This window comes from Thalassophryne amazonica, chromosome 1 (genome assembly GCF_902500255.1).
Source record: "Thalassophryne amazonica chromosome 1, fThaAma1.1, whole genome shotgun sequence".
In the NCBI taxonomy this organism is placed as follows: domain Eukaryota; kingdom Metazoa; phylum Chordata; class Actinopteri; order Batrachoidiformes; family Batrachoididae; genus Thalassophryne; species Thalassophryne amazonica.
The window spans coordinates 24,340,536-24,367,289 of NC_047103.1; the positions used below are offsets into that span (position 1 = coordinate 24,340,536).

At 39.7% G+C, this 26,754-nt stretch overlaps 1 protein-coding gene across 2 annotated transcripts in view; it reads right to left on the reverse strand.

Moving 5' to 3' along the window:
• Nucleotides 1–1,763: 1,763 nt before the first annotated feature.
• Nucleotides 1,764–26,754, reverse strand: part of pou6f2 (POU class 6 homeobox 2) — a 235,235-nt gene continuing 210,244 nt past the window's right edge. The window contains exons 7-9 of one of the 2 annotated variants that reach the window (XM_034167397.1): nt 25,699–25,852; nt 13,052–13,220; nt 1,764–3,515 (exon numbers count right to left, since the gene is read on the reverse strand). In XM_034167397.1, coding sequence (XP_034023288.1) covers nt 3,116–3,515; nt 13,052–13,220; nt 25,699–25,852 — 723 coding nt within the window. In that variant the 3' untranslated portion in view covers nt 1,764–3,115. Of the gene's footprint in view, nt 3,624–13,051; nt 13,221–25,698; nt 25,853–26,754 lie in introns of both variants that reach the window. The other variant, XM_034167390.1, reaches the window with a different exon arrangement.

Sequence of the window (26,754 nt, forward strand, 5' to 3'; positions counted from 1 at the left end):
AACTTCCAACATAACAGTGATAATTTACCAGTATGTTGAGTAATCTGCTAAGAAATTACTCCTTCCAGTAGTTTTTGTAATTTGTTGGCTTACTCGTCTTTGTGTGTTGCTAACTGGCCACACCTTTTTGAATATTTAAGCAATAAATAGCCATGTTAGGGTGAACATTAAATATGGGCTTGGAACATCTTGACATAAATTGCAACAACGGTTTGGTTATGCCCAAAGGAAAGAAAAAAGGACAACTTTCAATGCTGTCATATTTGCCTCCATCACCTATGATATCACTGTGAGTGAGAAGACATCAACACAACTGAGGATGGTTTATCAAACCAGCCAGCTTTGTTGGTCATTCACGCCCCCCCAAAGCAGAACCTTGGCTTCTGTACAAATTTATGCTGAGCATATAACACATGAGTAAAGTTCAGATCAGCATTAGTGCAGCAGATAACTGAAACAATCCTTCACATGGCGATACAAGCACCAGATTTGGCATGAAGGTTCTTCATAAATCAGTGTTTGAGAAAAAAGTGCTGGCCATGTGAAAATCCAATATGACAGCCAGGTAGGGGTCAATGAAGAATGACACAGGGTCAAAATTTTAAAATGCTCCAATCATATTGAAAGCTATACCAAATTATGTGTCTGATCACAAAGATTCCAAAAAGGTTTGGACTATCTATGACTTAATGTTATGGAGTTATGGGGTAAAAACAGCAAGAATGGTAAGAAAGGTCAGTTTCAGTTTGCACAGGAGTCAAAAGTTAAAGTTGCTCCAATTTTGGTAGAAAGTGGTGCAAAATATTGGTTGAACTAATAGGATTAATAAATGGAATAGTTTTGACTGTGCTGAATGCTTGGTTTGCAGAGTAAATGTCAAACAATGTTGACGTCCATTGGATTCGATGGCATATGACGTATGTTACCCTGTAACGTGACAACTAAGCATGACACATGGTGCAAACTATTCCTTTTGAAACCCCTATTAACCAAAAATTTGCATCACATTTTACAAAAATTGGAGCAGCTTTAATTTTTGACCCGTGTACAAACTGAAACTGACCTTTGTCACCATTTTTGATGTTTTTACCTCATAACGTCATAACATTCAATCATAGAGAGTGCAAACTATACCTTTTTGGAATAGTTATGATCAGACAAATAATGTGTTATACTTTTCAATATGATTGGAGCATTTTTAAATTTTGACCCCTGTGTAATTCTTCATTGACCCCTACCTGGCCACCATATTGGATTTTCAAGTGGCCAGCACTTTTTTCTCAAACACTGATTTATGAAGAACATTCATGCCAAATCTGATGCTTGTATGACCAAGTGAACAATTCTGGCCAAAAGTCATACTTATCTGCTCCACTACATGTTGTGTTGGAAGTTTTGACCATATGTTAACATTTTTAGCAGGGTGCCTAATAATTTGCCAACTGAATCTTCCACTTTGCTGTGCAGATGCAGATCAGTAATTCTCTAAAAGGATCACATTATACACAATTTTTCAAGTGTTTAACAAACAGGTGTTAACATCTGTGGGCAAAAATACCTCCCGGAGACCCTGATTGTGTTTCTGCGCCTGTTGCTTTAAATGGAAATGAGCTGCTGCCTCCCTTCGGTCTCTTAAGACAGTAGTTCCCAACCTTCTTTTCTGTACCTAGGAAAGTCTGAGTTTCCACCCCCCCCCCCCCCCAAAAAAAACCCACAAAGAGAATAAAGTGATGCATTCCTTTAAAAAAAATTGACAGTTTTCCTTTCTTTCCTCTTTGGTTTATTCAAAGAAAATGACTTCATTTAATGTGAACTTCTAATTTTGACAATGTCAGAGCAATAAAACCGTGGGCACACCCTGTGATTTTTGGTGGGCTTGGACCCCAGGTTGGGTACCAGAGTCTGTCCATCTCTCTTCCACACACACTGTGATTGTTTTGCTGAAACGGCTCATTAAACGTATCTCACACCGCAAAATGAACCGGGACTTTGGGGATGTTTGACGGGAAGCCTCGGCCGTATGTAACGTAAAAAAACAAACAAAAACAAACAAAAAAGTATTTAAAAGAAGAAAGCCAAGAGAAAATTCAGTTTCTATATTGCAGTGATACTGAATTACAGTGAGGCAGGTATTTGACATGACAGGAAGGTTTTTCACTGAAATTTACCCACGGTGTAAAAACAGTTTAGAAAATAATTCATAATAATTAAAAAGAAAAAAAAAACCTTCCCCAGTCCTTGAGCTGACGTTAATGTGTTCTTTGGCTATCAGGCTTTGGCAACAGAATGACACAGTAGCTCAGAACAAAGCTGCAGTGGACTCGACAAACACAGAATCCTTCATCATCATCATCATCATCATCATCATCATCATCATCATCATCATTATTGTGTGACGTTCCGAAAAGATCAGGTTCAATTATTAATAAATACCTGTAAAAGTTGTACAAAGTTACACCGTGATGGAAAATATTTGCAGGTGAAACACAAACATTGTTATGTAGTTGTTTAACAACACAGTTATTTTCCCCCTGTCAAAAAAGAGAAGTTAATCAGTGTGACTTTAATAGTAGACAGCATTTTTTTTAGAAGATATTTACATACAAAGAAGAAAAAAAAAAGGAAGCGAGACAAAAAATGTTTACCTCACACATATAGCTTCAATTTGCCAGTACAAATGTAAAAATTTAGAGCACATTTACATTACAAAATTATTCTTAGTACTCAGATGCAACAGACTTTGGTAAATAGTGTTTTGATTTGGTATGATCTCTTCACTACATCCCTCCGGATGGGAACCAAAATTTGGGTGACGGTCTGGTCGGGAAGGTCAGAATCTAAAACTCTTGAGAAACAGCACATTGTATGTTTTTTTACATAATTCTCACATATTAATCTCATTTCTCGTGTTTTTGGTTTCGCCAAGGTCATTTACATAACTGTGGAAAAATCACATTGACAACACATAGTTTTGTTTGCAAACTCGTCACTGTCCATCCAGGTGACTCGGAACATGTCTCAGTTCTCATTTCTAGAAGAGTCCATCCTTTTTTTTTAAATGGCTGCCATGTTTCCACTTTTTTCTTTTTTCTTTTTTTTTTTTTGACAAGCTCATTCATTTTGGGAGCTCCTCCAGAGGATCAGTGAGAGGGTCCATTGGTGCGGCGGCGCCAAGGTCGGGCTGTTTCAAACGCTTTATCGTGTTTTTCAATGCTTGCCTCTTGTTGCAGAACCAAACACGCACCACCTCTCTGTCATAGTTCAGTTTTTCGGCAATCTCCGTCATTTCCTGTCCTGAGGGGTGCGTGTTCTTCTCAAAGTGGTTGTTGAGGATCTCGAGTGCCTGCGGGGTGAAAGAGGTCCTCCGCTTGCGTTTTTTGGAAGGCTCACTGCCGATAAACTCAGTCAGGTTCTGCATGCCGGACCGGTGGCGGGCTTCAGCCTCGGCCATCCAGCGCTCCAGAACGGGCTTAATCTTCTGGGCGCTTTTAGGGGTGATGTCCAACTTCTCAAACCTGGCAGGATATAAAAGGCCAGGGTTCAGTTTGCCTGTCAGACTGCTACCTATAGTGTTCTCCTGGGCTTCCTGTGGTAGGAAAAAGTGGCTTCTCAGGATGGTGTGTCTGGGGAGAATTGAGAAAAAAGAATCGTACTTAGGTGCCCTGCTACAACAAGGGATAAGCTGCTTGCTTTAGTCTCCTCGACCAGAATGCCACAGGGACTGAGTCTAACATCCAGATACACATCCAAGCCAAACTCCTCTGCACTGCGCACCTGGAGCCGGCACAGCTGCAGCAGCTCATGGTGATCGTTTCCAGTTGTGTGGTGACTTTCTAGAGGAACTTGCAAGTCTCCGTCCCAAATTGGCAATAATGGAACAAGGAGATATTGCCAATGACTACAAACTAATTCCAACTGGAACAAAGTCATATCTAAGCAAACATATTAAATATTAAAACCCCTCCTTAATCAATAGATGTATACTACTACTACTACTACTACTACTACTACTACTACTACTAATAATAATAATAATAATAAAGGTATTACTTCCACAGGCCCTGTCTTTCCATCAGGTGATAAAAGTGAAAAGAAATCTACTAATGCATGCAGATATATGGCACCATCATTTATTTACCAAAAGACCTTCAATAATTTACCCAAAATGTTTAATTATAATGCATTTTCTTCAATCACAAACATCCCCCTCAAAAATGGCTCTTTGGATGAACTCAATTCAATTATGTGCAGGATTTCCATCTAATAAATATATGTAGCCCCAACTCAAATAAAACATACCCATGCAAGATAATGTAATTTAATTTAGTTGGGACTACATATATTTATTAGGTGGAATCCAATCCAATGAGTCAGTTTTGTTGAGTGTATCACTCAAACAAATGACTCATTGGATGAACTCAATTCAATTATGGACAGGATTTCCATATAATAAATATATCTAGTTCCAACTAAATTAAATTAAATTATCTTGCATGGATGTGCTTTATTTGTGTTGGGGCTACATACGAGGTCTGTTAGAAAAGTATCCGACCTTATTATTATTTTTTTTAAAAACCATATGGATTTGAATCGTGTGATTACATCAGCCAAGCTTGAACTCTCGTGGGCATGCGAGCATTTTTTCACACCTGTCGGTGACGTCATTCGCCTGTGAGCACGCCTTGTGGAAGGAGTGGTCCACCCCCCTCATCGGAATTCCTTTGTCTGAGAAGTTGCTGAGAGACTGGCGCTGTGCTTGATCAAAATTTTTCAAAAACTGTGAGGCACATCCAAGTGGACACCATTCGAGAAATTCAGCTGGTTTTCTGTGAAAATTTTAACGGCTGATGAGAGATTTTGGATTGTTTCTATCGCTGTAAGGACTTCCCAAGGAGCGGGACGTCGCGCAGCGCTCCGAGGCGACGTCGTCATCCTGTTTCAAGCTGAAAACCTCCATATTTAAGCCTCTGTTGACCCAGGACGTCGTGAGAGAACAGAGAACTTTCAGAAGAGGACTTAATCAGCAGTTTATCCGGACATTCCACTGTTAAAGGAGATTTTTTTAATGAAAGACGTGCAGACGGATTGGCGTGTTGGCTCGCAGCCAGCGCGGCGCGCCCGCTACAGGAACAACACCTCAGTTGGAAGCCTTAAGGACAAGTTGGAACATGCCCTGCTGCTAAACAATTTCTCAGATACTCACTCAACTGAAAGCCACCAAAAGCCGCCTGGATTTTACAAATGGTTATCAACATGGAGGTGTTTTTCCTGTGGCGGGCGTGCCGAGCCAACGCGCCAATCCATCCGCACGTCTTTCATTAAAAAAAATCTCCTTTAACAGTGGAATGTCCGGATAAACTGCTGATTCTGACCTCTTCTGAAAGTTCTCTGTTCTCTCACGACGTCCTGGGTCTACAGAGGCTTAAATTTGGATGTTTTCAGCTTGAAACAGGATGACGACGTCGCCTCGGAGCGCTGCGTGACGTGCCGCTCCGTGGGAAGTCCTTACAGCAATAGAAACAATCCAACATCTCTCATCAGCCGTTAAAATTTTCACAGAAAACCAGCTGAATTTCTCAAATGGTGTCCACTCGGATGTGCCTCACAGTTTTTGAAAAAATTTTGATCAAGCACAGCGCCAGTCTCTCAGCAACTTCTCAGACAATGAAAATCCGACGAGGGGGCTGGACCACTCCTTCCACAAGGCGTGCTCACAGGCGAATGACGTCACTGACAGGCGTGAAAAAACTCTCGCATGCCCACGAGGGTTCAAGCTTGGCTGATGTAATCACACGTGATTCAAATCCATATAGTTTTTTTTTAAATAAAACTGTCGGTTTCTTTTCTAATAGACCTAGTATATTTATTAGATGGAAATCCTGCTCATAACTGAATTAAGTTTATCCAATGCATCAATTTTTGAGTGTATTTTGTATTTAATATAAATACATTTACATGCATTTAGGCTTGTAAAATTATAATCGCGTGACATTCTACTTGTATACAGTCACTCTAGCAACAAGGGATGAAGTCCTTCTGAAGAACACTGCAGCTCAGTGATGTTGTCTCGTGTTTTGCCTGTGATAAGAGTGGATCCAGTGCTGAAAAGCCAGAAAACCTAAAGGAATTACTTCAACTAGTGATAACACCAAAATGAATTAAGTTTATCCAAAATGGATTAACAAATTTATATAAATATTATGTGACAAGTTAATTTTTGGTCAACCTAATTCATTAGTGTGTTTCCAACTGAGGCATTTTTTGGGGGGTTGGTCCAACAATTCCTCTTTTTTAAGATGCATTTTTGGATAAAATGTGTTCCCTTCGCATTCATTAGATGTGCAAAAACTCCTATATGATTCAGCTCAATCAGTGAGGTTAAAGGGGTTCATCACATGCATCACTAATAAAAAAAACTAACCCGTAATTAGCTACATCATTTAAGAGCAGACTTATCAACAAAATTAAATCCATCAGCTCCACCGAATCAAAATGAAATCGGTGACAAATACAGGTTCATCTTCAAACAGTGTGGAAGCTTTTAGTCACGTAAGTGCTGGACTCGGGAAGAACTGAGTGATGGAATAACAGCAGAAAGCGACGTGGAAGTGATGCACTCTTTGGAACAAACAATGCACATGAGACGTTTTTAATGGCGAGGTGATCTGCTGCAGACTACAGCACAGAGGATGAGATGTCCATGCATGCATGACCTTCTTCTACTTCTACACTTTGTTGGCACATTCTGCCTTGTCAACAGGCAGATTTATTTATAACCCTGTCCTCTTCCGAAATAGTGGAAAGAGAAGGGGCCCATACTGTGGGGAATACATTAGTAAATATGAAGAGTCACCAGAGACAGGACATTTCATGGATCAACAGAAACCAAAGATACTAAAATGAGTTACTCAGCTAGTGTATGCACTCCTTCCACTAGTGCATTAACACGAGGGAAAATGTCCATGAATGCACATCTAAGCTCTCTATTGTTCTTAAAAGTACCACAGAGGCCCTGCTTGGACATGCTGTGTGTGTAGACCTGAATCACAGGTGACCTGAGGCACAGGGTCAGTCAGAAACCAGAGCTTTAAGTGATTCAGCGCCATCTCAGAGCTGTGTGCTAAAGATGTAAGGATGCTGATAATATATGTCATGCTGGTTACATATTCCTTGCTAAAGCCCCAGTCACACTGTAACGGATCAAGGAAACATATGAGGAACTGAGTCTATATGTTTGCATTCGTTTTTCTTTGACAAAGGTTTTTCCCATCCGCAAAATGCGCAGCATGGCATCTTCTTTCTGGTATTCTAATTGGTCAAACCTTGAGAACAAACGGAGAAAGGACTGACACAGTGAGCGCAGCTCCATGTCTTGAAGAAATCAAAAGTGCGCTCTTTCTGTGTTTCCCGCTATCTCTCTCTCTCTCTCTTGCTCTATCTCTCTCTGTCTCCATGAGGAGATGTGACAGAGCTGAGGAAATATGATGTCATGCTTTCAGGCTGCCAAACTCTGCTCACATTGGGCCTCATGTATCAACACTGCGTACGGCGATATTTGAGCGTATATGGGGTGTACGCCAAAACGGCTGCGCTACTTGGCATTTATCAATTGGTCGTTGGCGTACGCTGCGCTGAAAATATACACCAGGTCGAGAGGTGGCGTAAATTATACACCAAAATGAACCAGCGCTGGAATCCACATAAAAATGAAGATGATCAACATGATAAACAGTGCCATTATACAAATCAATGCATATGTTACAAAAATAACACTTTCCTGATTATACTACATAATAATCAATACAAATCCCGCTGTTGCAGGATTGTTATGGAGCACGATCCGTGGCGCTGACAGGAAGGAAAGTGCTGCTCGCCTTTTTCTCCAGACGTCGAGCCTGGAGCCAGAGCAGCGCTGAGCTTAACTTCATGTGGTGTGATCGTTTTAGACTATGAAATTGATAATAACAACTGTAGTTTCATCATTCCCTTAATTCGCTCGTGCTGCAACCAGGTTTTGTCGTCTCCATTCGGTTGTCACAATAAAATAAATACAGAAATACATTTAAAAAATAAAGAAATCTGACAGATTAGGCGTGTCTTATTAATTGAGCGAGCAAATACCCACGTCAAGAATTATTGACATGTGAAAAGAGAATACAGTGGTCCCTCGCTATAATGCCGTTCACCTGTCGTGGCCTCGGAGTCTCGCGGAGTATTTGCATGCCTTTTTTTTTTACAGTGTTCTGTGTTCTGTGAATCTGTTTATAAGAATCTTGTTGCCCAGAAGGGAAAAGAGCACCAACAACTACTCATAACTGTGTTTGTCACACGGAAACAGACACCTGCAGCCAGGTGTGAGTGGGAAAAGGCGCGGCGTCAGGACGCAGAGGCCCGATCTGTGAAATACTGGTGAGTCACTACTAATAATTTCTTATGTGTCCGACCTTGTTCGTTGATCGTTAAAATTAATTTGTTAGTTCTAAATGCCATCATAATTATTTATAGGAAAACGTTCTATTTTTATTTCTCAAACAAATGTTTGGGCCTGAAAACAGTTTGGTCTTATTTTCCTACTAAGGTTTGAACTTTGAGAGTGTTTACACACGAGAGAAAAGTGAGAAAATGTTCATGCCTGATTGAGAACGTGTATAAACTGTGTAGTGAGGGGTTTTACAGCTTTGAAACGTCTATAATAATTATAAAAAATAACGCTGACGACGTCGCGGTTTCGCGTATTACAGGCTATTTTTTAGAAAGTAACTCCAGCGATTAATGAGGGACCACTGTAACACTTTATTGATTATATACTACAAAACAATTGATACGACGGCCGCTTTTGACGCTCTATTGGCACGCGTCGTGATTGGTGAAGTTCTTTTTCATTACTGTCTTTCCGGCTTCCATGTCGTAAAATGAGGGTGTGTCTGAAGCGGAGTCTGAATATTTATGGGCGTGTTTATTATAATTACGGTTGTTTCCACCCGCCGCATTTATCAAGATCACGTCAGGCGTACGCCAGAAATGGGCAGGTGCGCACTGCTTGATACATGTCACGGCAACTTTGGTGTATTTCAAGTTTACGCCGTAAATTTACGCCACAAGTGCGCAACATTGATACATGAGGCCCATTGAGCATATTTTTCTGTAAACAGGGAAAATCCTTCTGCTCAGCGCAGAACTCCATAGAAATGTGACATTATTTGTCCCTTAGTACCCCAACTCCACAGGAGTTCAATGTATTTTCCAATGGACAAAATATTTAAATATGCAACTAATCCTTTTGCTCTGTCTGTCAGTGTGTGACTCTGCCTTAACAGGTAAGTTAAAGTATACTGTTTGTTGTATATATCAAATTTTTTCATTATAATGTGCAGCATACCTCTTAGGTCTGCTCTTGACTCTCTGTTGTTGTCTCTCTTATACATCACCTCTTGGCTAATTAAAGTGCAGTAACTGAATTAAGTTACAGCTCTATGCAGATGATACTCAACTATACATATAGTACTGTGCAGATGACAACTATATGTGTATGATAACACCACCAACAACTCTCTTAATAGAGTCTTAGAGTGCTATGTGGGTCAGGTCTTGGAGCATGCACTGATGCTGCCATCATACAATGAAACATCCCAGTTCTTGGATAGTACCCAGTTGATCACAGGACCAAAGTCAATCCTTTTTTAATGTCAATTTTGGATGAATGGCTTCCTGGTTGGTCACTCTGTTAGGGTCATTCAACGCTAAACAGTGATTTCATAAAGGATTGATATGTTAAAGGATGTGGCAATAATGTAAAATTCTTTCAGAATATTCCACTCCTTTCTTATGAATTGTTTTGTATTCAGCTGTATCAATCCAAACGTATGTCAGCTGCCCTCATATTTGCCTCCTGTGCCTTTTTTTGTATGATTTCATAGAATACTTGGAAAACACTGAGCAATGAAAGCAGACAAGATGGAAGTATCTGTCAGGATCTGTTGAGTGTTTGGGTTCAGACCCGCAGCCCCACAGCTAATGTGACATCCCGTCCTGCTCAAACATACATGTCGCTGTTGAAGTTAACTAAACTAAAGCATGTGAAGTTTGCCCCTCTATTCTTAAAACATCTGCATGTCATGTCCAATGTCACAAAAAATAAAAAAATATACAAAAATCATCTTAACGGCATAAATAAGAACCCACAGAGTGTTTATTTTTGGAGCTAATGTATGTTATAAATATTTGAATTATGCTCAGCTTTGAATATTTCATGTGTGATTTTAAGACTTTAAACATTAGCAGAACCCCAGCTCATGTATGGTTTCACATTTTATTGGCTGTTTGATGTTGATGTGATGAAATTTTTATTTTAAGTGTGTGGCAGTGCAGTGTCACATAAACAGTGCAGGTCATCCACACAACAACTGAATCTCAAAGGGACATTAAAATTAATACAAGAACACTCAGAAATGCACACAACGCCTGCTGCGATTATGTTCTGTTCTGTACTAAATCTAAAGTTAAAGACAATTAATACAGTCATGTCCACAAGTAATTGGACAGTGATGACATTTTTGTAATTTTGCGTTTTTGAGTTGAAATGAAGCAATCACGATGCTCTTGTAGTGTCGACTTTTGGCTTTAATTCTAGGGGTTTAACAAAAATACTATGCTAAACATTTAGGAACTACAGACATTTTATACACAGTCAATCCATTTTAAGAGCCCATAAGTAATTGGACAAACTAAATTTTTGGGGGGTAATATCGCCACTTTGACAAGTCAGGAGGAACATTTACAAGTCACTGATATGTCTAAGACTTTATTTACATCAACAGTTTACAAGTACAAACAGCACAGTGCTCTATAGAAAATCTGTCACAGAGTAGGCAGTTGCCAAAAACAGAGTGATTGTACAAAAAGGAGATGAGTGAGGGAAGCCATCAAGATGCTCATGACAACTCTGAAGGAGTTATAGGCTTCTTTGACTGTGACTGGAGAAGCTGCATAATGCAGTGTCTGATGTATCACTCCTCACCCACTCCTGGTGGAGTGGAAAAGAGAAGAACTTTCAAACAAAAACCCAAATCACATCTAGGCTCCAGTCTTCCATGTGCCTTCTGACAAACTGGAGCTGAAATTTCATGTCTTCTTTTTAAGAAAATACTACTCTGCTCCACTCCACCATGAAGCTCTTTAACTGGTGATGCAACAGACAAAAGTTGCACTTTGCAGAGTTGCTCCAATCACAGCCACTAACGATGGTACCTGTTTCAGAGTTGTCTCAGTGTGTTGGTGGCTTCCTTCACTTGTCTCCTTCTTGCATGGTAACTTAAAACTGCCTACTCCTGACAGATTATTGTTGATTGACAATACTTTTTATTGCTAGTATTTATTCTGTTCAACCCTTTGATTCCTGGGAAAGCACCATATAAAGAAAGAATTATTATTATAATTAATTTCTACACTGCAAAATACATCTTGGTTCATTTCAACTCCATTCTGGTGGTGCAAAGTGTCAAATACAGTACCATACTGTTTGTATTTGTTAATGACTGAAGTAAACGAAGTCCTAGACCTAGTCAGTGACTTCAAAATGCTCATGCATTCATGACCTTACTTGTCTAAAGAAAACTGGCTGTAAAGATGATGATTTGCATGAAAAATAATCCTTATATCCAGTGTGTCCAATTACATATCGCCTCTGAAAACGTAGGAAATGTGTATAAAATTACTGAAAGTTTGACTGAAAAGAGTCAAAATTGAACAAATAAGAAAACCAATTAGGTATATTCGATTCTCAAACTATATTTAGGTTTTCAACTGTAATCTACACAAACGTCAAGGAAAAACTATTAAATTGGGGTGTAATACACTTTAAAAAGGTGAATCAAGTTTCACTTTTTTTCAGTGTGCCTAAATGGTTAATGTATTTTTTTTTTTTTTGTTAAACCCCTTGAATTAAAGCTAAAAGTTGACAATACTTGTTATTGTGAATATTTATTCTGTTCAACCCTTTGATTTCTGGGAAAGTGTCATATAAATAAAATTATCATTATTATTATTAATAGATTTTTTTAGTAAGGTGTACCCCACCTCACGCCCTATTACTGCTGGGATAGGCTCCAGCACCCCCATGACCCTTAATTGGAGTAAGCAGGAAGAGAAAATGAATGGATGGTTATTATCAGGCAGTATTAATAAAAAATTCATTACAGTTCCATTCTGCTGGTGTACAGTGTCTAAAATAATAATAAAAAAAAATCTCTTCAAATTCTTGTGGACCTGACTGTAGCATGAAACAAATTTGAAAAACATCCATTAAAAAGAGATTTGTTGGACCAACTTAAAAAAAAGTGCTTTAATTTGTATTACATATTAGTACTGCTTTATGAGTAATATTTTGATTTTGATTTAGACTAATTACTCTGAATTAAGAGGAAAATTTGACATATTTGGTGCTCTCACGCCCAACGTTAGTCAAGCGGAACAACAGGAGAGATGAGATACAGGTTGTCTGATTGTTTCATGAATATATAATACACCATTTACAACTAAACTGTCGCCGTGGCAGAGCCGGTGAAACACGGCAGTCACATTAGCAGATCATTGCCGTCACGTTGTCTCGTGTTCAGACAGCGAGCCGCAATCGGCCTTAGTAATTATTAAATGCTCTAAGTGCTTGCTGTAATACTTGTATGTATTTTGCATAAGTAACGTAGGACTGTCATGTTGGCAGGCGAGAGGAAAAAACGGGTGAGAGCTTCACTTGTCAGCATGGTGATTTTTTTAAAAAATGTACATTTTATAAGATTTCTGTAATGTTAAATATAGGAAATGAAAAACGGAAAGACACCAGACAACTCACTGAGGCTCACAGCGCACCGCTTACTGCACTGAAAAAAGGAAATACTTGAACCAACATAATTTAATTGTGTCAGTTAGTAACAACTGAAATAATTAAGTTCTTTGAAATTAAGTTAATAAGTTAGATTAACACGTGTGTGGGAAATTGACCTTAAATGATTCTGTTCATCTTGCGTTTTTGTTGAATGCAAAGAGACGTATTTACCTGCAGATGGCAGACTGGCTGTACGCCGGCCCCTCGGCTGCGCTGAGCGCCTGGCCAACCTGAGTCTGAGTCAGGCCCAGGGACAGTCGGCGGATCTTGAATGCTTTGGCGAACTCGCGGATCTCCTCCAAGTTGACCCCATCCACCTCGCTGGGGGCAGTCTGAGGGTCTACAATACAACACAGATGTCTCATGTTATTAGCCGTGTGCTCTTGTGTTGCTTAACTCATTCACCAGTCTGAAAGCAGCAAACACACAACCAAACGCCACCACGACCGCCTCTAAACAGCAGCGTGGAAACAGTCTCACCCCGGGTCACACCTTATTATCTCTCTCTTTGCTTACAGTGTAAACTAACGTATGTGAGTGATGTTTCGCAGAATAAATTCGTCTGTGGCGTGAATGCAGGCAAGGACAGGCCCTAAATCAAGAGTGTAAATTTTTAATCTCGCACACAAAAGCATGCAGACAAAAACACACAACACAGCGCGCCTTTTGAACTTGTGCAAACAAAAACTGTAGGTCATTTTCTTGCAACTATCCCTTCTGCTTTTCTCCACGAATACACATACTGTAAAGCTCTCACCCTCCAATGTGTATTAAAAGAAGGTACAAATGCATTATTCCATCCTTTGACCCTCTGTGAAGACGCTGACATGTTGTTAAATAAACGACACAAAAACACAGCTCCACAATGAATTACTTCACTGAAGCGTTTTGAAGAATTTCCCGGCTAATAAAATGTGATTTCACGTTGTACATCAATGTCAGGTGCCCTGGCAGCCTGCTTACGAAAGCAAAGTTTGCACCCCTGAATTATTCATCCTGGTCATTATCAATGAATTATTAAAGGAATCTTCCAAGCGTATTTAAGCAAAAATCTATGAGGCTGCTGTCTCGTTGCTGCTTCATAAGTGATGGGTGGCGTCCGCGGCGCGCACCAGACGTGTGAACACTCGGAAGATGAAGAAACTCCGGCGCGCCTAAATGCGAGAGATGAGCAGTTCGCAGCTTCGGCTCCCATCATCTCCACAGTGATGAGAATCTCTTCATCATTCCCCACGACGTCTGCGCGCTGACTGTGGAAAGACTGGATTCGGGATTGATGTGTTTCCTCAGACAGTGTTAGAACTCAAACAGGATTTAAGATTTCATTGATTCTTATGTTACATGTTTGTCTGCTCTTTGCTGGGCTGTTTGCAGAATTATTCCCAAAAAAGTACCAACACAGTGAAAGCCAATAAGTTCGTTCAACTCGAGCACTTTGAGGAAACAATTTTTTTTAGTTAACGCAAATAATTAAATTAATTTAATTCAGTAAAATTAAGTTGACTGATTTATGTTAGATTAATTTATATGAACACTAGAAGCACTCAGAGAGTGCAAACCTCCGCCAAGGCCATGGGGTCACTGACGCCATAACATCTACACACCATGGAATCATTGAACCTAAAAAAGTCTAACGATGTTTGCTCAGTAGTAAAAAAAGTTTCATCTGCTGTGACTGGATAGCATGTATCCTTAGCGCTTGGCATCACAGTTTATTGCAACTTGCACCTTTCCCAGAAGCTACTGTCATCTGAGCACTGATACTGTGAATTTTTTAACATTTATTAAACACTTCTCTAAACAAGGCCATAGGGTCACTGATCCTAAAGAGATTCCCTCATTGGCACAGTGATCTATTTCTTTTTGTCTGTTTCTCTAAAATTGTATATAATATTCATTAGATTATTAATATATAAACAAAAATAAATTTAAGAAATATTACAATTTGAAAACAAATGCACCCGAACGTGATGACAGCTGCAACTGCTTAATGCTAACTTTTAACATTGAAAATGCCATAGACATGCTAACGCGTTAGCATCGGGATCCGGATCGTGAGCTGGATCACCACTACAATTTAATCACTTGTTCCTCTTGTCATTTCCAACCACTCCACAAAATTTAATCAAAATCTGTTCAAAACTTTTTGAGTTATCCTGCTGACAGACAGACAAACAAACAAACCCGACCGAAAACATAACCTCCTTGGCGGAGGTAATAATCAAGTTTCTCAGGGATATGTTTTGGTTTCGACATTGTTCAACATTTGCACGGACTGGGTGCAGGGTAGGGTTCTGGAGACTGACGCCTTAACCCCGGTCACACGGCACTAACAAAGGACACAGAAGCCAAAACGAAACAAGAAATCTGGACTTACTTACCGTCGTCCAGCTTCGTTCCTGTAGCCGGCACTTTGCCAGAATTTTCAAACTGTTGAAAAATGTGAACGAATCCTGACAACAACCTCATTTCGTCCGTATTCCGTTTTGCTTTCTGTCTTGACGGTTTCTCATCGTTTGCGTAGTTCCCGTACCGTCAACGTTGCATTTGATTGTTGTCCAACCTCCAGCCTCTCTCTCTCTCTCTCTCTCTCTCTCTCTCTCTCTCTCTCTCTCTCTCCAGCCTCTCAACATCTCTGGCTGTGACGTGCATGTGCGCGCACACGTTGTCAAGACAACGCAGCTGCAGGTGGCTGTGGACAGCACTGACTCGTTGCAGAAATGATCACATGCTGGTGCTTCGTTTTGATTTTGTTTAAGCGTCAAGGTCGCCGTTCGCTTTGTTTTTCTTTTGTTAGTTTTGGTTTCGTTTCTGTCTTTTATGCGCTCTGCACTCTCAGGCTTTTCGGTGATGGGAGAAGTCCAGGCTCATTCATCCACTTTTTCTTGACTGTGACTTTGTGACTTTTTCTCCTTCATTCAGCTAATGTTTTAGCACTTGAGAAGCTGAATGAGGGGTTGGAGTGTCTGGGCTTGTGACTGTCTTGGATCCAGACTCACACCCGGGCTTTTCACTTCTTGGACTCAGAAGTGTTTGCTGAAGGTGTTGAACTTGGGGAGACATTCAGTGACATTCATGTCTCTGTGTAGTCAACCGTTCAGATAGAGATATGCTGAGGATAGACGTGTTTGGCGTTGCTGATACCTTTCAGGAGAATGAAGGTCCAAGTCTTTACAGTCCTGTTGCTACCTGTCCTCTTGTATGGCTTTGAGATTTGGGCTAACTGGTGGCCTGATTTGATGACTGGATGTCTTTAGTAGTTGGTCTTTTTGGAGGAGATTTGGTTACTGCTGGAATGACCCCAGCAGCTTCACAGATGGTTACTTTTGAATGGTGGGGTAGACCGGATGTGTGCCTGGGTGGATGCCATACAGGACTCAAAGTGGATGTGTACTGTGGTGGATGTAGTAATACACTGGATTTGTATGCCTAAATTCAGATTACTCTAAAAACAGCTTTTCTGTGTGAGGTTGATGAACTTGTTTAAGGTTTTGACAGCCAGAAGACATTGGAGTGATGAAGCAAGAGCACCTGATTACAACAACCTTGGCCCAAAGTGTATAAAACAAACTGAATTAAGTGAATGGTCTACACATTATAGGCACAGTATATAAGTTAATTTAACACAAATTAACTGTTTTTTTAATTTTTAAATAATCAAGTTAAACTAAAATTGTTAAAGGCATAACTAACTCACTAACTCATCATGTTTTTTACTGTAACAAAATGGATTTTCAGGTTGAACCTGGTCATGCTTAGAAACCTTCACACACTGGACTGGAAATGCATGAAAAGCTCAAGCTAGGAAATGTCATTCTTTTAAAAAGTCGTACAATAGGGTGCCAAAAAATTTCCAGTCTGACGTGTGGCATATTTAAAATTATTATGGGCTAAAACGAAGTAATTTTAATCGATAGTTTTACATAAACAAATTGAAGACTTCAAGGAGATGCTGCGTATATTTGTAGTTTGTTTGCTATACTACTACTACTACCACAACATGTTTGCTATAATGGTATCATTAGTGATATTAAACACGTTTTGCATAAAAATGTAATTAAAAGCTTGTCAAATTTACAATTTAGAAAAAAAATAAACATGAGGCCCAAAGCAAATAACAAATTTCGATGAAAAATGCATTTTATTTTATTTACTATTGTATTCTATTTGTAAGAAATAATGCTACACTAAAATAAAACTACACTCTTGTGTTTTAAGAACTGGAAGGATAATTCGAGAAGTGTCTGCAACACAGTTTTGAAAGTTGTACGATAAATAAAAAAATGAAATAAATAACAACTTACATGCCCAGAAAAAAGTGATGTTCTCCTCTCTTTCAACAGCTAATATCGATGTGCCCTTGAGCAAGGTACTTTAACATGTATTTTTCCACGCAGGCACCCACCGGTGGACTGAGTGAAGTTGGAAACAGAATTTGTGCTCAGCCGACTTTCTCAGGAGGAATAAAAGACATAAAACAAACACACTCTGAATTCGAAGTGCTGCTGACATTCTTCTGTTTGACTGACAACCTCCTATCTTATTATTTTAAATAAGAGTAACAGTCATCCTCCGCTTTTAATCTGTTTGTGGCACGTTGTTTGTGGCCAGTGAATGCAATGACATTTCATCTCCTATCCCCTGCAGACGGCAGTGATTCTGTCACAGGACGGCGCTCCGTGTTTGTACGCTGTAAGTGATATTGAGAGGATGTGATCCGGCTCGTACTCAGCATAAAGCTTTAATTTTATTTACCACACAACTGAGCTGCCGTGAGTCTGTGCAGACTCAAAAATGGTTTACAAGACATTTTTTTTGAGCTACAAGCAAATGCAGAATAAACACAATGTCTACAACAAGTTGATCAATGGCAACTTGCTGTTTGATTCAATTCACTGGCTTTCTAGCTGCCTCTGAAATGAGTTTACGTGGAGTTTAAGGGAATCGACTCTGACAAATGAAATTTGTCTGAATAAAAGAGAGTTTTTAAAGACGAGCTGCATGCTGACAGGCTGCAGCCGATGATTTATAAAGTTCTGCCAACCACGCTTTGGCAGAAGGAAACTTATGTTCAGTTTACATAATGCACGCCACTTTTGATCGACTAATAAACCAAAGAACTGGCAGGCAGGAAAAGAAAAAAAATAAATAAATAATTGGAGATTGGTCAAAAGCTGTCCACGCTGAGAGTGATGGAGATGCTGCATTCAGCGAAAGTCCACTCACGGTTACTGACATGCGATGTATCGTCATACAAAAATGAGTGAATCAACAAGGTGAGTTTAGTAAGTTGTAGCTTTCAAAAAACAAAGGCTGTGGGCCTGATGGGAAATAGACTGCAATTCTTTTCATTCATTTTTTTTGTGATTTTTCCAGTATGACGGAGAATCAAAAAAGGATCGTCTAGTCACAAGCTTACCTTTGCAATGTGTAACCGTCACCTCTCCAATGTGATACAAAAGATGATTACATTTTGGTGGCGATTCAGTTTTTCTTCATACAGTGTATCTTTCTAGATCACTCTCTCTTTATGACATCACAAAAATATGGCAGGGATAAAAGCTTTGACTGTGCTCAATCAGTTGGTGGAGGTAGCTATGGTGGGTGGGAGGTATACCCTCTCCAACTGTACCTCTTATTCTAGAAATAAAGGCCTTCAATCCTGACGGTCATAAAAACTAGGGTTGCGATGACTCGACTAGTAGGGTACCATTAGTCATTGACTAGTTGACTAGTCATCGATTAAATTTGACATTGAATGAATTAAGCCAATTTCGAATCTTCATGGTGAATCTCGAATGTGACATTTATTTTAATAAATATAAGCACAAAATCACAAATCCAATAAACAGCATTAGCATGAAGACAATACCTGCATTCATTTACAAGACATAGACGACCCGTCTGAGCTGACTAATTCACCTGCCAAGGTCCACACACTTTCTTCACTGAGTGAAGGGAGTGGTGGCAGCTCTAGCAGGTCTGTTCTTTTAAGGATTAAATAAACTTTAAAAATGGTTTTCGACTAGTCGACAAATAATCGACTAGTCGGATGTTAGCTAGTCATATCTATTACGACTAGTTGTGCCATCCCTACCAAAAACCATCAATGAAGAAGTCAGAAAAGTAGAATCAAGCTCAGGATGGAAAACACGTTTTTACCTGTACAGCAAAATCCACAGTTTTAAAATGAACCCTATTGGGGAGGTGATGCTCTAGTGGTTAAGCGTTAGGGTTGAGACCAGAGGATCCTCGGTTCAAATCCCAGTCTGATCGGAAAATCACTAAGGGTCTTGGGCAAGGTCCTTAATCCCGAGTTGCTCCCAGTGTGTAGTGAGCGCCTTGCATGCCAGCACCCTGCCATCGGTGTGGGAGAGTGTTTGTGTGAATGGGTGAATGTAAGGCATCATTGTAAAGCGCTTTGAGCATCTGATGCAGATGGAAAAGTGCAATATAAATGCAGTCCATTTACCATTTATTTCTTAGTTTATACAATTCTTACTGGTTCAGATTTAAAGGAGAACTCTGTTTTTTTTTTCAACCTGAACCCTATTTTTCGAAGTTTTTCATTTAAACTTTTGTTTAAATTTTAATCTGTGCATTATTGAGGTAGAACACTAAAACTGTCTAGCGTTAAACAGATATACAACGTGTAGCGGTGATGATGAAGGGTGTGTATCTATTGTAAGCAGAACAAGTAACCTGTAATGACTTAATTCAGAGAAACATCGCCAAAACAAAACAGGGCTAAGATAATATGCTAGCTGTATAATAAGTTGTTTTTTTTGTTTGTTTTTTTCCGCATAATTTCTTTTTATGTACTGCATGTACATGTTTCTTTTTATGTACTGCAGTAGACATGCAAAGGGATCCTCTTCATGCTACGGCCCACTTCTTATGATATTTTCGCCAATTCAGCGATGACCAGAAGCCGTTTACTATGTTATTTTTTTGCTTGCCCCATAGGATTTCATTATACAGCCATTATTCACGTTGTAACTTAATACTGTCATGATGAAAACGCTTTTGCCCTGAGCAAAATGATTACTCCTCCGAATTTAAAAAAGGATCCGGGTTGAAAAATCTCAGGGTTACCCTTGAAGGTTTACCAAATCTTAGTGATATTTTAATAGTGTTAACTTTCTGCAGTGTTATTTTATGACATTTGAAACTGCATTTTCAACACTGCCGTGACTGTTTTTACACTGTTTGTATTTAAAGGTCATGGTCTACACTGTGAGAAACCATCATGTAAAGATGACAAATCTGATCGAGGGCATGGACTGAATGACGTAATGTGTCGGTGTAGCGCACAGAGTGAGTGACAGAGCAGGTTGGCTTTGAACTGTGCAATGTGTGCAAAAACTACCACAGCATTACCGTAGACACAGTCGCACATAAAACAAAATTCTGAACAAAACAAGCCCATGGCTCAGAAGAGCAATCAGTGGCTGCTCCCCTGTAACCTGTCTGCTAGTTGCTCGTCCAGGCTAACAAGTTTGAGAACCCTCGTTTTGTGAAATGGTGCATCACACATGTTGCTTATCACAAGAGAAGGGAAGGGAAGCGACCTGACCACTAGTCGACACTAAATCCTACATATTGTTGCTTTAAAATTCCACCTTCAAAAAGTTAATTACACTTGTAGAGTGTTCGATCAACACTGTTTACAGTATCACAGATGCTGCAGGCGCATGCATAGGTTCACCTTTCAGAGTAAATCATAACAGTAAAAGAGTTTTCAACCGCTGTATCAAGGAACGTGAAAAAGACTATAAAATGCTACATGGAACTTTCAGAAATATGCATTTTTGAGAAATTATTCTTTAATTATTTCAGAAATATGCATTTTTGAGAAATTATTCTTTAATTATTTAAATGTTAGAGGGCCTTTTTTGGGCCCTCCTAATCAGAACCCAGGGACAACTGACCTAATTCCCCCAGCTTGGTTCCCTGAAACACTGTTATGGTCAGCTATGCAAAATGACTCTAACAATGTGCATGTCCTTCAAGGTTTTTAGAAATAAATTCATTTCTGGCACATATTATTACAGTGCTACTGTCGGGGACAAACTCTGCATCATTCTGCTACGACCATCTTGCTAACAGGCTGTGAGGTTTCAGACCTTTTCACATGAATAAAAACCCGATTATGTTGTTGGTTCACAGCCCAGTACCTCAGCAAATAAGACATCACATCGGTGTCTATGCAGTACGTGTCCCTGTGATCGACCGGTGTCCCCTCCAGGGGGTATCCCGCCTCTCGCCCTGTGACTGCTGGGACAAGCTCCAGCCCCCCAGACCCTTCACTGAAGTAAGCAAGTATAGAAAATGAATGAATGAATGAATGAAATCCATATTCACATCTGTGACAAATGCTGAAGCACCCGATTGCTTCTGTACAAATGCGCAGCTTGATGGTTTCTGTTTATTTGCACATACATAAACAAATATATTAGAAATTTAGAAACTTTTATTTAAAAAGTAAATATCACAGAGAATTTTGTTTATTTTAATGAAGAAAGCAGGACATTGAGCAATGCAACAGACCCCTTGTTTTAAGATGAATAAAAACGTAATTACTTTGTATATGTACAGCTCAATGAGTGATTCTAAAAAGACAGCAAACAGTGGAGAGTTATCAACAAGCAGCAGTGACTGTGATGGCCACAAGATTTAGGCTTCGGAAAGAAATTAAGTTCATTTCAAGATATATTAGCTTCAATGGACATTCAGCGAATGTCAATTGTGCATGTGATGATCAGATAACTCACTGCAATAATCCTGGACATGTCCAGCAGGTGGCAGGCAAGTATACGGTATATTACATAATTAAAAAAGTTACTTTTTGGATTGGTTCGGTGCATCAAAGTTCACCAAATGTTAATGACTTTATGTTCACTGTATGTCATTTCTAACTGGTGAGTTGCAAGATGAAAGCTCTTATTGTTTTTGAGTTATTGTATTAACAAACCAGAGAGGATGGACTTATTTATCTGTTTATTCACTCATTGCATTTTGCCTAGTATATGCCTTGGGTTTTTTTCAAAGCCCAGCAATAAGTTATGCGACAGTTCACCCAAAACAATTTATTTTTAAAAGTAAAGCAAACTTAAACCACAGTTTTATTTTTATGTTATACGGTGCATTCGGAAACTAATCACAGCGCTTACCTTTTACACATTTTTTATGTTACAGCCTTATTCCAAAATGGTTGAAATTAATTTTTCCCCTCAAAATTCCACACACAATACCCCATAAAGACAATGTAAAAAAAGGAGTTTTTTTTTATTTTTATAAATTTATTAAAAATGAAAAAAATATGTATGTTTTCTTTCAAAGGAAACTATATGGCCAGAATTTGGATTTAAAGGTATAATTTGAGTAAAACACTTAATTCGTGAAGAAAATGAATATTGGATTAAAAACATGGGTTTACAAGAGGGGTAAATTTCCATGACTCAGGGCCTGTTGACCCAGAGATTAACCCACTAGCTTGGCAATTTTCCATGAAGAAGGTTTTATAAAACCTGCATGCTGACCCAGAGTGAACGCACTGATCTGGTAAAGTTCCATGAAATGAACGCATTTGCACCTGCATAATGATGATGTCATTAATAACTTTTTTGATTGGTGTAAGAAGTGCTAAGTTTAGAAAGGCCATTTTGGGTGAAGATACTGACTCCTGAAGTGTATACAAATGCTTGTCACCCTTTGTCTCTTTGAAGCTGTTCTGGTGTTTTTAAAGACTCTGTGAATTTTGTTTCCTTTTTGCCAGCAAAAAATAAAAACTGTTGCTTTGAGACTTTGATCCTCTCTGACTTTTTTGGAGGCCTTTGAGAAAAACATTTAGACTCTTCTACCCCTACCATTATTTAATGCTTCGATCTTAAATATGATCAATCTATCTTTATTAGTTGGCTATGTACCACAGGCTTTTAAGGTGGCAGTAATTAAACCATTACTTAAAAAGCCATCACTTGACCCAGCTATCTTAGCTAATTATAGGTCAATCTCCAACCTTCCTTTTCTCTCAAAAATTCTTGAAAGGGTAGTTGTAAAACAGCTAACTGATCATCTGCAGAGGAATGGTCTATTTGAAGAGTTTCAGTCAGGTTTTAGAATTCATCATAGTACAGAAACAGCATTAGTGAAGGTTACAAATGATCTTCTTATGGCCTCAGACAGTGGACTCATCTCTGTGCTTGTTCTGTTAGACCTCAGTGCTGCTTTTGATACTGTTGACCATAAAATTTTATTACAGAGATTAGAGCATGCCATAGGTATTAAAGGCACTGCGCTGCGGTGGTTTGAATCATATTTATCTAATAGATTACAATTTGTTCATGTAAATGGGGAATCTTCTTCACAGACTAAGGTTAATTATGGAGTTCCACAAGGTTCTGTGCTAGGACCAATTTTATTCACTTTATACATGCTTCCCTTAGGCAGTATTATTAGACGGCATTGCTTAAATTTTTATTGTTACGCAGATGATACCCAGCTTTATCTATCCATGAAGCCAGAGGACACACACCAATTAGCTAAACTGCAGGATTGTCTTACAGACATAAAGACATGGATGACCTCTAATTTCCTGCTTTTAAACTCAGATAAAACTGAAGTTATTGTACTTGGCCCCACAAATCTTAGAAACATGGTGTCTAACCAGATCCTTACTCTGGATGGCATTACCCTGACCTCTAGTAATACTGTGAGAAATCTTGGAGTCATTTTTGATCAGGATATGTCATTCAATGCGCATATTAAACAAATATGTAGGACTGCTTTTTTGCATTTACGCAATATCTCTAAAATCAGAAAGGTCTTGTCTCAGAGTGATGCTGAAAAACTAATTCATGCATTTATTTCCTCTAGGCTGGACTATTGTAATTCATTATTATCAGGTTGTCCTAAAAGTTCCCTGAAAAGCCTTCAGTTAATTCAAAATGCTGCAGCTAGAGTACTAACGGGGACTAGAAGGAGAGAGCATATCTCACCCATATTGGCCTCTCTTCATTGGCTTCCTGTTAATTCTAGAATAGAATTTAAAATTATTCTTCTTACTTATAAGGTTTTGAATAATCAGGTCCCATCTTATCTTAGGGACCTCATAGTACCATATCACCCCAATAGAGCGCTTCGCTCTCAGACTGCAGGCTTACTTGTAGTTCCTAGGGTTTGTAAGAGTAGAATGGGAGGCAGAGCCTTCAGTTTTCAGGCTCCTCTCCTGTGGAACCAGCTCCCAATTCAGATCAGGGAGACAGACACCCTCTCTACTTTTAAGATTAGGCTTAAAACTTTCCTTTTTGCTAAAGCTTATAGTTAGGGCTGGATCAGGTGACCCTGAACCATCCCTGTTATGCTGCTATAGATTTAGACTGCTGGGGGCTTCCCATGATGCACTTAGTGATTCTTTCTCCTTTTGCTCTGTATGCACCACTCTGCATTTAATCATTAGTGATTGATCTCTGCTCCCCTCCACAGCATGTCTTTTTCCTGGTTCTCTCCCTCAGCCCCAACCAGTCCCAGCAGAAGACTGCCCCTCCCTGAGCCTGGTTCTGCTGGAGGTTTCTTCCTGTTAAAAGGGAGTTTTTCCTTCCCACTGTCGCCAAGTGCTTGCTCACAGGGGGTCGTTTTGACCGTTGGAGTTTTTACGTAATTATTGTATGGCCTTGCCTTACAATATAAAGCGCCTTGGAGCAACTGTTTGTTGTGATTTGGCGCTATATAAATAAAATTGATTGATTGATTGATTGATTCTCTGGTGATCAGGGACTTTGTCCTAAATTCTCAAGCATTCCTCTGTGGAGAGAGGAGAACATTCCAGAAGGACAACCATTTCTGTAGAAATCCACCAATCAGGCCTGTATGGTAGAGTGTCCAGACAGAAGCCACTCCTTCATAAAAGGCAAATGGCAGCCCACTTGGAGTTTGCCAAAATTCTCTAGTCTGATGAGACAAACATTGAACTCTTTGGTGTGAATGTCAGGCATCATGTTTAGAGGAAACCAGGCACCATCCCTACAGTGAAGCATGGTGGTGGCACCATCATGCTGTGGGGATGTTTTTCAGAAACAGGAACTGGGAGACTAGTCAGGATTGAAGGAAAGATGAATGCAGCAACATCCTGGATGAAAACCTGCTCCAGAGCGCTCTTGACCTCAGACTGGGGCGACAGCTCATCTTTCAGCAGGACAATGACCCTAAGCACACAGCCAATATGTCAAAGGAGTGGCTTCAGGACAACTCTGTGAATGTCCTTGAGTGACCCAGCCAGAACCGAGACCTGAATCTGATTGAACATCTCAGGAGAGATCTGAAAATGGCTGTGCACCGATGCTCCCCATCCAAGCTGATGGAGCTTGAGAGGTGCTGCAAGAGGAATGGGAAAAACTGCCCAAAGATAGGTGCGCCAAGCTTGTGGCATCATATTCAAGAAGACCTGTGGCTGTAATTGCTGTCAAAGGTGCATCAACAAAGTACTAAACAAAGGGTGTGAATACTTATGTACATGTGATTTCGTCTTCTTTTTTTATAAATTAGCAAAAAGAAAAAAAAAACTTTTTCATGTTGTTATTATGGGGTGTTGTAAGTAGAATACTGAGAGAAAAAAAAATGAATTTACTGACTTTATTGTGTGCAGCATATTTGCTTTGTAACTTTTCAAAAGCTTTTATTATTTACAATGTAGATTTTCAGATATTCTGGGATGCTACTATTTTTGCATCTTTGCTTTATTATTAGTATTATTATTTTTATATTGTGCCTGAGTTTTTTGTATTTAGAGACATGTCGTATTTTTGGTGCAAACTTACTGCTGACCAGCTGTCCCACGCTGAGAGCCGAAGAGGAGGATGAGGTGGAGGAGGAGGAGGAGGCCTGATGGAGCGGACTCTGTCGGTGGGGCATGTGGAGCAGGTTGGGCTGCGAGGGCGCGGGGCCGGTCTGACCCTGCTGAGCCTGAGGCAGCTGGGCGCACACACACACACACACACACACACACACACACACACACACACACACACACACACACACACACACACACACACACACACAAACACACGCAGGATAATTATTCATAATCGGCCCCGTCTGAATAATCATCACTTACAGCACTAATGCTATTAGGGACACTTGGTTATAACATTAACTCTAATCAACAATGATTAAATCAGGCACTTAGCTGTTTGTAACGAGATTCACAGCAGACCTGTTGATTTGTAAATGCTAATTGCTGCCTTCTGAATTTATAGTGACAGCGGAGACCGGTGTCGATTGTCTGCTCAGTAAACTAAGAGAAGCTCAGCAACGCGTTATGAGAGCAGGAACGCGTCGACAAAACAACTGGTGACAATTAGAGTCTTCTGTCTTGTCATCAGAAGAGTGAGGATGAGGATAACGGCAGCTGGAAGTGGAAATGAAAACATGTGGACACAGCAGTCCGTATCAAACGTAATTCATGATCCCCACGCTGCATGCTCTGCATAGGGGGGGAAAAAACACCAACAAAAAATGGTGTATTTTCATGTTTTATGCACATTTGAATTGCTCTTACAAGATCAAGATGGTTACATCTTCACTTTTAAAGCCAAAGCTGTCTCCAGCGTAAGCGTCTCCTCTCCTTCTTTGCTATTAATTATTTTCTCTGTGGCATGTGTTTGTTTGGATGGTGGTGGTGGGGGGCGGGAGGGGCGTGTCAACAGCGATGCACACACACTGTCAGGACTGCTGACAGGCTCGGAGAATTATCCAGCTTCACTGGAAATGTTCCAGACTGCAGACTCTGACAACCGTAAATTACGCCTGCCGAACAATGTGTACACGCGGCTTTGAAGTGGAGACAAAAGCATAAACATTATTACAAATGCATT